The sequence below is a fragment of the Polypterus senegalus genome, chromosome 12, assembly GCF_016835505.1.
Source record: "Polypterus senegalus isolate Bchr_013 chromosome 12, ASM1683550v1, whole genome shotgun sequence".
In the NCBI taxonomy this organism is placed as follows: domain Eukaryota; kingdom Metazoa; phylum Chordata; class Cladistia; order Polypteriformes; family Polypteridae; genus Polypterus; species Polypterus senegalus.
In genome coordinates, this window is record NC_053165.1 from 108,106,261 (window position 1) to 108,118,830 (window position 12,570).

Below are 12,570 nucleotides of genomic sequence, written 5' to 3' on the forward strand. Positions count from 1 at the left end.
ACTGTCTCTTTGGTTTCTACTTCATCTATGAAACACGGCATTGCACATCTTTACTTTTACTGTTCCATGAAACCACAGGTTCAACAGCTTCTCACCCCTCAGTCAGGCCTGTGGGTTCATCTGTCACCCTTTTGCCCACATATATATACCTTCCAGTTTTTCTCAATAGGTATCAGCCAGCCTATTGAAACTAATCAAAGACAGCAAGCACTTTGCAGCTGTCTGGCATCACTGAGGTTCATCCATACAAGCGTACTAACATTATCTGCACCTCTGGTGCCAACACGGCCACACTTTCTTACCACTGCTGGCCGCCGGCTTCATGCTGCTGCACTGTGTAGCCAAACTGAGATTCTCGAGATCCCTGGATGATGCGAGGCTGCTTGGTGTCAATATTAAAGGCCTTGGTCCCCTCTGCAAATAAAAAGAAGCAAAATGTCATTGATGTAATGCCTTACCTTGTGGTTTTGAACCTCATGCTCTAGTGTTATGGCTGACTCACAGAACAGAACAGTTTCAAGGTGAATCACAGAAGCCGTTTGTGTCCTTCCTTGATCTTCACTTCTCATACTCACTCTTAGACATCCTCATCCTAACCTCAAACACTCTATTCACTCTCATGTCTTCACTTTTAGCAATATAGTCATGGGCTAAATTACTGAGCTACCTAAGAAAACAAGGTGGAGTCACAGAGATCACCTAATAGGAACCCACTGAACCTACAGAACCCATTAAACAAAAGGTGCACTCAGAATGAGCAGTCATATAAAGTAGAGGTTGAAAGAACTGAGAGCATGAAAATGAACTCATAGGGAGCACCAATTAAGCATCTAGTGAATTCAAAATGAGAGTTCATTGGCACTGGGACAGACACTCTATGATCATCCAATGAGCACAAACTCGAGAAATATCGACTTTAGAGTGACAACTGAAGAAAGGTACCTAATGGCCTAGAAGAATCAAATGAGTACATGGATTAACATGGAAAACAAGTCAAGGCCTGTTGCCGTCTTAGATTGCATTCACTTGTCGTGAAAACCTCAAAAAGAGAACCCAGTGGTCACCAGTTGAACTCACATGGACAAATAATAACTGAATAGAAAACTCAAAGCCTTTAATAAACAAATGGGAGCACCTCCTGGACCAACAAAGAGCATCCATTGTGTGCTTTTTGAATATAGAGTGCGCAACCAATGAGCACCAAGAAAACTTACTTGAGGTTGACACTCAATGCACAGCTGGTTAGTTCACTCAATGAGCACCAAGACCATTCACAACACCCAATAAGCAACTAGTCGGTTCACCTAATGAAAAACTGGAACACTCACAACACCCAATAAGCAACAGGTCGGTTCACCTAATGAGAAACAAGAACACGCACAGCACCCAATAAGCAATAGGTCAGTTCACCCAAAGTGAACCAATTGAACTAACTGTCAGTCAGTCAGTCATCATCCAACCCGCTATATCCTAACAACTAACTGGGAACTCCCAATAAGCAAGTGATTGGTTCATCCAAAGATGACTGATTGAATTAACAGGGACCTTCCGAGTAAACACTTATTGGATAAATGCTGAGCACCAAATAAGCACATAGTCAATTCACAGGGTAAACCAAAAAAGTACATGGTGATGCACTGTGACCACAAAATGAGACCCAGTTGACTTAACTGACCCCATTGAACACTTATATTCCCCACAGTGGACATTAAGTACAAACCCAGTGACCTCACAAGAAGTACCCAATGCTCACTTACGCTTTCACAACCACAGAGTGCACTCAATCACTACCTGGAAACTCAAAATGAAAACCCAAGAATTACCTTAAAGGCTAAGAGTGAGCACTCAATAAGCATTTAGTTAACTCAAAGTGAGCAACCAATAAAGACCCAGTACCCTGATATTGGTCACCCCATCAATGCCTAGGTGAGTATCCAGTGAGCACTTGTAGGAGGGATTGTGTACACAAGGTGGAAATGAATGAATAAATGAACAGCACAATGAAAGCCTGGGACATTAAGAGACTAACAAGAAGTACTATGTGAGGAAAGACAGGAAGAAGAATCTCTCTTTGAGCTGCAGCTCTCATTTAATGAAATACAAAATGCTAATTGGAACTACCAGAAATTCCATCAGGATCTCTGACTGGTCAGTCTCAGCTTTTAAGGAAACAAACTGTGAGGCAGGTCCAAGGACATATTTATGTGTGTCTGAGTACCATTTTCATTTAGAGAAAGTCCCCTTGTGCCAAATAGTGAAGGGTGTGATGTGTAGGGGGCCTGCAGTTGAGATACAGCTAATCCTAAATCCTCAAAGTCATTCTCTCATTCCAAATGTAATGTTTGTGCCCCATGGCTCGTTCCCTCATTAAATGAAAGGTACTGTATGTATTTTAACTTTCAGGTATTGTTGGGTTATTTTATGGTGTCTTTCTACCTGATTTCCATCTGCACCCTCCACTCCTCCCTCCAATGGGACTGCAGTCCAAATTACTAATTTCACTCACATGGGATGAACAAAAGAGCTGAGATGGGCATCAGAGAGAGGCAACTGGCAGGGGTGTTCAACTTCAGGTAAGATGTGGCCTGGGAACACAGAGATGCTTCCCTTCTTATGTAGTTGACTCTCATTGTCTCTAGATTATCCAGAATCCCTACAAGCAGTTTACATTGCCAGGAGAATCCAGGATTTCTAAGTGATTTCTAAGTGGGCGCTCTCCCTCTGAGAGTGGTCCTATCTCACTCTTGTACTGCAGTCGGACTTTTCTCAGCAGGTGAAGAAAGACAGAGACAGGCACTTCAGTCTAGGGGTCCACTGAAGGTCAGGGCTCAGCAGCCCTTTCGTTCTTGAATTAACTGAGGGAGCATTGTTGGTGGGCAGCTGGGTGAAGAGCTGCTGTATTACATTGTGGCTGCCCACTTTCTAAAAGTAGCAGTAGAAAAATATTTCTGCACACACATATTTACAGTCATGCATATACAGGTTTATACACTAACATACTTAACATATTTTTACAAGGCTCAGGCACTTGCCCTGGATGTTCAAGCTCATACAGAGTGACACATAATACATACTCATGTTTGTGCGGAGTGAATGAGCAGTGTGTACATGAATGTGTGAATATGTGTGTAACTACATTTGATCATGTAGGTGTTTGCAGGACGGTCATATGTGTGATTGTGAGAGATGTATAAGTAGGCATGTGTCTGCACAAGGTTAGCAAGCGTACATTTGTGAGTATGATTACGTCTGTATGTGAGATATGTACCAGACAGAGAGTCTGCCTATGACCTCAGACATGCGCACGGTATGTTTCAGGATGGCGTTGCCCATAAGTGTTTGTACATTTGCAAATGTGCTTGTGAATGTGTGTGAAAGGGGCCAGTACGTCTAGTTGAGTGAGAATACTTGCACCTTCATGTCAACACTTGCAACGTAAGCATGTGTGTGAGGGAAATGTCCCATCTTTATGAGTATGTGTATATGTGAACGTGCACCAGTATACACGTGGTTCGATCAGGACATGCTAGTAGGTTAGTATGAGCAGAGGGCATTAGTTCTGGTCCTGTGTCAGGACTCCGTATCGCTTGACACACAGTGACAGGGTCACACAGGGCTCTCTTTGATGCCGACTGCTTTCATCCCGACTACCCACTAGTACAAGCTTTATCGCAAGCCAGTGTTTGCCAGCTAGATGCAGATGAGTCACTCTTTGATGAATTGGGGCTTCATTAGTTTGAGTGAAATGTCTGCGCAAGTAATCCAGTGCAGAGCGCCAGCCATGGGTTTTACTGCACAAGAGGTTTCAATTAAATGCGACAGAGCCGTCCTGTTTACCCGGATCCCTCGGCCCAGTGCTGTGAGCCAGACGGCTGTCTCAGCTGCACGCGTTTCACTGCCTAAGAAAACAAACGTACGGCTGCCAGGGTAGTTCTGACACCCAGGGCTTGCGAGCTGCTCACGTTTCAGTAGCTTCATCCAAGGATTCATTTAAAGGCATGCTTTGAGCTGGACCTGCAGGAGCCATGAGCCTCACCACTACGCTCATATTCTCCATCCAGGTGCTTCAACCAGCACTTTCATTCAGGAATTTCACACAGAAAAAACAACTACGTGCTTAAGTACGTCACAGTAGATATCCATCACTCAGCTTCTACTAGATGTTTGATCCTTTAACAGTTTGACCATGGAGGTTCTAACTGACAGTTTAAACAGAGGCTTCTGCCACAACCCAGGAGCTTCTCATACAGTCAGCATGACTGTCAGGAGAAGCATCCAGTTTATTTAGACAAGAGTTTCAACTTGTAGATCCAAGCAGGAGCTGCAATGAGAAGGTTAAGCCAAAGGTTTCAGGCAGTCTTCAGTCAGAGGAGTCAACCTGCTCTTTCAAACAGATTGTTCTTTTAGGAACTTGATTAAGGAGATTCGCACTGGCAAAAATGTCATGTCAGTCAGCCTTGGGAATCCAACATTTGGGCATCTAGTCTTAAAATTCAACAAGAAGCATCCACTTGGGCCCACCTTGAGTTGCTATAAGAAAGTGGTTGTCCCCAGAGTTTCTGTCACCATTTTGTGACACATACATAAATAAACACAAAAAGTCACAACCACATATCACACTATGAGCCCTGAGTATTTTATGAGTAAATTATTGCTGTTATGCTTACCCTTAGCATGCCCCTTTCGGGTGCCAACTAAGATCTTTCAGAGCATCTGGTATTTTAGCTGAGTCCTTATTGAAGATCCTGCTATGGTGTCCTTTGTAGTGATTTTTGTGGCAAGTCCTTTGGTTTCCATATTTCAGGGTGACACTCCAAATGGCTCAATGGGTCCTCTCTTGACATTTTAGGAAATCCAACAGGTACCAGTTGTGAAGCTCATTTTGTGTTCTTTTTCAGATTCCCCCTCACACTTTCCCACTTGATTTAAATTTAAACCAAAGTGTGGACATTTCCCACTGACCATCACTGATACTTGCTTTGCATCTCAGCTGTCCTGTTCTGAATGGCAAAGAGGATTTATCCACTGAAGGATTAGCACAGTGAACCAGTTTAAACTCCAGATGCCACCAACACCATGTTTGCTCCATCTGAGCCCAAGTGTCCACCTGCGGTATATCATACCCACCCACCATGCAGAATAAAGACTCACCTGGAAAAAGACCAGAGGCACAGAGCAGAAAGATGGTCTTGAAGAAGTCCATGTCAGCGCTGTCCTGCTCTCTTTCAAACTGCTCTCGCTCCTTCACAGGACTTGAAAAGCTCTCTGCGCCGGGAGGAAGTAGGAGGGCTTGCTGAAATCCTGGAGGCAGGCTCCATCGGCAGGCAGCACTCTTCTCTGCACTCTAGCATGAGAGGCATTACACTGCTCTCCAGGAAAGCATGCTCGTCCAGGTCCAGCAGACTCCATTTACCCCCAGCACACCAGTGACAGAGGTGCAGGTGAGATGCTGAAATGCGCTTTGACAGGGAATTGCTTTTCTTTCAAGCGCTGCCATCTGTCATTAATGGCTAATTTCATTTAACTAGTTCCAGTTGAGCACAGCACACCGCTATTAGTCTTAGTCAACAAATCGCAATGAAGAAGACAGTTAAACAACTGGAATGCAGAAAAACCTCAGACAGAGCTCCAGATAAAAATATAAATACTCAAGCAGAACACTGCAGAATTACTCACAAATAAGCCACAATGTCTCATACCTACACAACCAAGAATCAAGGATACTACTTAAGAATACTGCATAAAAACACAAATATGCACAAAACATAACCCAATCATCAGAGTGCCTCATAATTACACAAATCGTAAATGAGACACTGCATAATTACCCAAATACAATACTTAATCAACACAGAATTTCTCAGATAGTCAGCCAGAATGCACCACTTCCACAAATTCTCTGCTCTTGTGTCTATAAGAACACAAATATTCAGCCCATACAGCTACTCGGCCAGCATAGTATACACCATAATTATTCAACTGCTCAGACAGAGCGGCACATTCTCTAATTATATAAATAGAAAACCAAAACATCTCATAATTGCAAAAGAACTCAGGCAGAGCACTTCAATATCACACAAATACTCTGCCAGAATAGCATATTCTGACCCACTATTTATATTATATAAATGCAACTCAAACTTGAACATCCTATAATTACACAAATGCACATGTACAGCAGTATATGCTGTAATTACATACATACAGAAACATAACACTTCACAAAAGTAATCATACAAAACACTTAATAACTAAACAACTCTTTACTGGGGTAGCGTATAATTAGACAAATACTCATCCAAAGCAGAATATGATTGCAAAAGTATTCAAGCACGATAACATATACTGTAATAAAAAACTAACAGTGCAAATACTTACGCAGAACACTGCCAAACTGCTTAAATACCCCTAGATTAGCATATACTGGGCATTTTGAGAAAGAAATCGCATTAAGCACTTTATAATGTCAGTAACAACATATATTCACACAAATTCTCAACTAAAGCAGAATTTCATTACAGAAATACTCAGGCGCAGAAACACAAAATGAAACATCTTGTAGCTAAACAATACTCAGGCAGAGCATTTGTTTGTCAAAAGTATTCAAACAGGACAACATATGCTACATTTACATAAATACAGAGCCAAAATCACACAAAGCTCTTTATAACTAATCAACGTCTCAGTACCATTAGTAGAAATTATACAGCTAGCCAGCCAAAGTTACAAATAAGTACATAACTATTGTAAATAAAGAGAGGAACAAGGATTCAACAGGTCAGAGGCCTCTTCAATGACCCCATTTAATTTAATGAACATAAATAAATGGCCTCTGTGTTGGTTCTGAGGCCACCTGGACCTGGCTAAGCCACTGGAGCTCTGTCTCCATCCGTTGGAGGTCCAAAAATGTATGACAACTCCTATGGGTGGCTGACATTTATGAGAATTCTCCTGGAAAGTTGGAGCAACCAGAGCAGGGTGATAGTTAGGTCATGTGTCATCTTGGGTGTTGGAGGTGTGTCAGACCTTTCATTGGATGTCTTCTTGGACCTGCAGAGTTAAGAGACAAGACATGTGCTCAGGTGTAGCATCACATACCTTAGAAGAGCCATGAAAGTGATCCACAGGCTCTGTTTCCCCTCAGAACTGCAGATGGAAAGAAAGACAAAGTTAGCAATAGTGCCCCCTCTCATCCAGGGGTGAAATCACTTACCTTGCTGGAGCCGTGAAGGTGACCCCTAAGCATACGTGCATGACACTATACAGGTAGAGCATTTAATAATTATACAAATACTCAAGCAGATCAGCATATTTTGCATTCAAACAAGTACAAAACAAAAACATCATATAAATATACAAATGCAGAGTACATTTCATAATTACACAAGTACTTAGCCAGACAGGAATGTTCTGCAATTAAATAAATGAAAAAACAAAATCTTTGGTGGATCATACTGTAATTACACAAATACTCAATTATATTTATAATTATTAATATGAATTATTATTTATATATTAAATATTAATTATATTAATAGCTAATACACATCCGCTGTGGAGACCCCTAGTGGAAGCAGCCGAAAGAAGAAGAAGATTCAAACAGAACATTTCATAATTTCTAAATACTCAGAGTAGTGCATGGTCTCATTACACAATTACACATTTGCTAATCCACCTTAATAAAAGGATAAGTGTCTGTGCATCTGTCTATGGGTCCATCCAGTTGCTATGTCTTTCTCATTCCAAAAGATTGCACATCACAAATATTTTTAGTAACAAAATGCATTGCATTTTTCATTCTAACAGGCGGCGCATCACCAAAATGTACACTGCTTTTACAAATCCCATACCAAATGGCATAACACAGAGATATATTCATTGCATTTTTCATTCCAACAGATAGTTCATCACAAACATTAACGCTGCTTTTATGAATCCCATACCAAATAGTATAACACAGAGACAAATGCATTGCACGGTGAGGTACAAACATTAACACTGAGTTTACATTGATTACTTAGACTTCACCCCACCTAAGCACAGCTAGTTATGTAAATACTTAGACAGTACACAACTATTCTGTCAGTGCAGGGTGTTCTGGAATTACACACATATAGAATCAGCACACTGCAAAATTAAACTCATGAAGAACTCTGCAATTGAAAAACATCAGAGCAGGGTGAGTATATAATTATATTAACAGCCTACAACAACAACATGCAATTACACAAAAGCTCAGATGTCTTCATAATTACATAAATTTTCATCCAGAGCTGTGTATGTGCTATTGGTTCCCAAAAGCACATCACAACTGCACTAACACTCACAGTGGCTCTATAAGTACTCAGCCAGAATCAGAACTGAAGCAGCACATAAATCCATGAATAGTGGAGTGCAGCATATACTGGCCATGCTGGATCAAACAACAGTGATTCCAATTCAGGCTGAAACATTGTGAAGTGGCATTAAATAATTACAAACACACACATAATAATATGAATTCTCAGCCAGAGCATCTGACAACAACACTAATACTACAGTGGACCACCAATGATTTAAAAAAATGTCATCAAAGGCAGCATGTAATTACACAGAAGTTTGGTTCAAAATGATAAAATTAAAAAATGCAAAGACAGGGAACCTCAAATTAGGCAAATTCTTATCCTATGCACTTATAATTACACAAATGTTATGCCAGAAGAGCAAATAATAACTTAACATTTACTCAAAGCAACAGAGAACTACACAAATCCATAACTAAAGCACTTCAGAAGGGGTCAAGCCATCAAGCAAAGCACAAATACCCTGCACTAATTATACATTTTATTTTTATGAATGGGTAGTACAGCAGTAGCGTTGCTACCTCGCTACAAGAGCCTGAAGGTTCTTGTCTCAGGTTGTCCCTGCATGGAGTTTGTATGTTCCACCTGTGTCTGTGTGGGTTTCACCCGGGTGCTCTGGCGTCCTCCTACAGTCCAAAATCATGCAGGTTCGATGCATTGGTGAAAATGGATTAGCCCGAGTGCACTGTATATGTCTGTGTGTTCATCCTGTGATGTACCGATGCCCTCTCCAGGGATTGCCCCTGTCTTGTGCCCTGTGCTTGGTAGGATAGGCTCCAACTTGCCTGCATTCCTACTCAAGATATAGCAGGTTAGGAAAATGGATGGATTTTTATATACTGAATATATTCTCAGGTAGAATGTGGCACCCAATATCCTGTAAAAGTGATATATAATTTCCCAAAACCACAGCCAGAACATCATATAATGACAACAATACTTGGTCAGGCCTGTGTGTTACTACACAATTAATCTTTCAGAGCATTACCTACTTTAATGAAAGAAACAGGAAACCTGCACATCACTTAACTGCACAACCCTAGCATGTTGCTGTAAGGTCCATCTGAGCTTGGAAAAGCATATACAACATTTTTACCTACTCCATGTCCTTACGTACCCACTGAGCACATCTCCAAGTAATGTACAGCCCAGTCCTCCTTCTGCTCACTTTTCTGACTCTTATTTTCATGTTAACACCACTCAGCTCCTCTCGTCCACCTGTCTGACAGAGCAGCCTGAGTCAGCAACATTAAATTTAAAGGCACATCAATAGCAGGGCATTTCTAGCTCTGCTGACAAAAAATCCCCCTTGCTGGTCAGAATTGCTCATTTCTGCCCTACAAAGGCCCCCGGTTTGTTTATTTATTTGTCTTAAATAAAGGAAATTCCACCACAATTGTGCATGGCCACTGTCTTATCTTTCAGTCTGTTTCCTCATTTGTTTTCACTCTCAAAAAACTAACATGATCACAAATCATTATGTTCATCTGGTGGCCTGACCAGAAAAAGTGATAGCAAAGATGAAGTTCAATTTGTGCATGTCCATCAGCAAAACTATCAGTATGGAATGATCCATACACCACTTTCAATGTAATTTCACTTTATTAAACATTTCACAATATAATACAACCGATTGTGCTGTACAATAATATAAAATCAAGTACAATACCTTGGATAAAATGTTGTAGTGGTCTGCAGAACTTGGAGGGATCCCAGGAAATAGTTCTTGGAGCCTTTCAATGTTATGATAATCAAAAAAAAGTGCATGATGGTGCCACTTAAACTAGAACAAATCAGACTTGCTGGCCTCATATAAACTAATATTAACTAGCCTCTTCCTTAGTGTGCTCGTATTGAACAGGTCAGTTCAGAAGCTCCATCCTTCTGAAAGTTCAGGTCCAACTAAGACTCCACCTTCCGGGTACACCTGCAGTTATAGGGCCCTGACCAGAAGGGGAGGGGCCTTCTCTGGGTGTTGGAGGCATGTCAGATGCTTTCATTGGGTGTCTTCTGGGAGCTGCAGAGTTAAGAGACAAGACAGGTGCTCAGGTGTAGCATCACATACCTTAGAAGAGCGATGAAAGTGATCCACAGGCTCCCGTGTGTGACAATGTATTATATACACAAATAAATGTAGAATTCAATGAGCAGGAAAGAGAATCAAGTGAACAACGTAAATAATATTTAATGTGAAACTAACCACATTGGTTGAAATAAAGTAAACAAGATAGACAGATTGATGCAGGGGTGGCTTCATGTCTGTGTCTGTGTTAACTTTTGCAAATCTGTTGTGCGTGTGTGTGTTCATTTCTTTCTTTTATCATCAAGCATATCCTCTGTAGGGCAAACAAGCTGTCAGTTACCTTCACTTGTGTGTGCTTCTGTGCATGCATATATGTCCTATATATATACAGTATATAAACCTTCTTCTGTGGTGGGTTGGCACCCTGCCCAGGATTGGTTCCTGCCTTGTGCCCTGTATTGGCTGGGATTGGCTCCAGCGGACCCCCGTGACCCTGTATTCGGATTCAGCGGGTTAGGAAATGGATGGATGGATGGATAAACCTTATTGTGGACTAAATGGAGCAACCTGTAAAAATCCTGGTTAAATTAAACTCAGTTTCTATAGTTATCACTGGACATCAGTCAAACTGTGTTTGAAGAATATGGAGATAAGCACTGGACCAAACTGCACCAAAAACAAGTAGCCTGAAGTCCATAGCAAGACAAATACTATGCAACTAGTAGGGAGAAGATATGTCAATTATTTAGACGTTATCGTTGTACAAAGGTCTTGATTATGGTGAATATCTCAGAACTTCATATTCTAAAATGTTTTGTTTTTGCTGAGACGTAGTAGACAAAATTATAATTTTAAGAATTTAAAAACAATTTCAATTTTCCTTCCATACAGGCACACATACAGACACCATGCTAAAATCATTTTGAACATCATAGAATCAGAATATAAACTCAACTCTATAGTGCATTTGTGACCACATCACCAGACTTCCATTTAAATGGAAGTAAAATGCAAGAGAACATTCACATCTTTGCATCTACAGGGACTGTGACAAGGGCTCTCATAGATTCGAAATACAGCTTCAGAGCTGCCTGGCTCAGAGCTCAATGAGTTTTTTTAGTAGCAAAGAAAATGCAATATTTGCCAAGAATCCCACATGTTCACTGCACTCCCTTCCTCCTAATGGTTCAAAGTCTTAATATTTACAGCACTGTAGAACCCTGTTAATTCAGACCCTGGTGGCCTGGACTTTCAACTAATCTGGAGTGGATTTTCTGTCATGGGAAAAAGTCTAACGTTTGAGAAAAAATATATGGAAGGAATTGTAAAAATAACTGATGTACGAGTGGTCTTCTGCAAATTGTATGATGAACTGTATATTTACCAGAGTGAGCTCTCCAAGCTAAGTTTAAATTAATGACATCATTTTAAACAAGAAGAACAGAGATAAAAGGACTACAACTAGTTCATGAATACTAACTGCCCGTTGCACTGGGTGCGAGTGAATGTGGTGGTGTGGCCTTGCATGAGATCAGTGATGATGGGGGATACGTTCTTTATATCAAATCGGCAGTACGATTTTCTGTGCTGTGGTCTGTTGGGCTGGTAACATCACTTCAAGAGAGGTCCACCGAAGCAACAAGCTCATTAAGAGGGCAGGCTAAATTATGGGATTCCCTGGAGGTAGTAACAAAGGAGAGAATGAAGACAACACTGAGTGCCATTATGAACAATGCTGCACATCCTCTCTGTGACACACTAGCATTGAGAACTTTCAGCCAAGAGACTAATTTTTCCCTGGGAAAAAATAAAGTTCTCCCTGTGTGACATGCATTTTTGTTGTTGACATCTATTGATTTAATCTGTATCATAAGAGTGTAATTTGCTACACGATATCTTCTTCTTCTTCTTCTTTCAGCTGCTCCTGTTAGGGGTCGCCAAAGTGGATCATCTTCTTCCAAATCTTTCTGTCCTCTGCATCTTGTTCTGTTACACCCATCACCTGTATGTCCTCACTCACCACATCCATAAACCTTTGCTTAGGCCTTCCTCTTTTCCTCTTCCCTGGCAGCTCTGTCCTTACCATCCTTCAACCAATATTTCCAGTATCTCTCCTCTGTACATGTCCAAACCAACGCAATCTCGCCTCTCTGACTTTGTCTCCCAACCGTCCAACTTGAGCTGACCCTCTAATGTACTTGTTTC

The 12,570-nt window shown here is 41.1% G+C and overlaps 1 protein-coding gene across 2 annotated transcripts in view; it reads right to left on the minus strand.

Moving 5' to 3' along the window:
* The window catches only part of LOC120541500 (integrin alpha-11-like), a 70,477-nt gene extending 65,136 nt beyond the window's left edge, over nt 1–5,341 (minus strand). The window contains exons 1-2 of one of the 2 annotated variants that reach the window (XR_005636013.1): nt 5,152–5,317; nt 303–414 (exon numbers count right to left, since the gene is read on the minus strand). Coding sequence is in view for 1 of the 2 variants with exons in the window: in XM_039773202.1 (XP_039629136.1) it covers nt 303–414; nt 5,152–5,203 (164 nt within the window). In the remaining variant the exon portion in view is untranslated. Of the gene's footprint in view, nt 1–302; nt 415–5,151 lie in introns of both variants that reach the window. The other variant, XM_039773202.1, reaches the window with a different exon arrangement.
* Nucleotides 5,342–12,570: the final 7,229 nt, after the last annotated feature.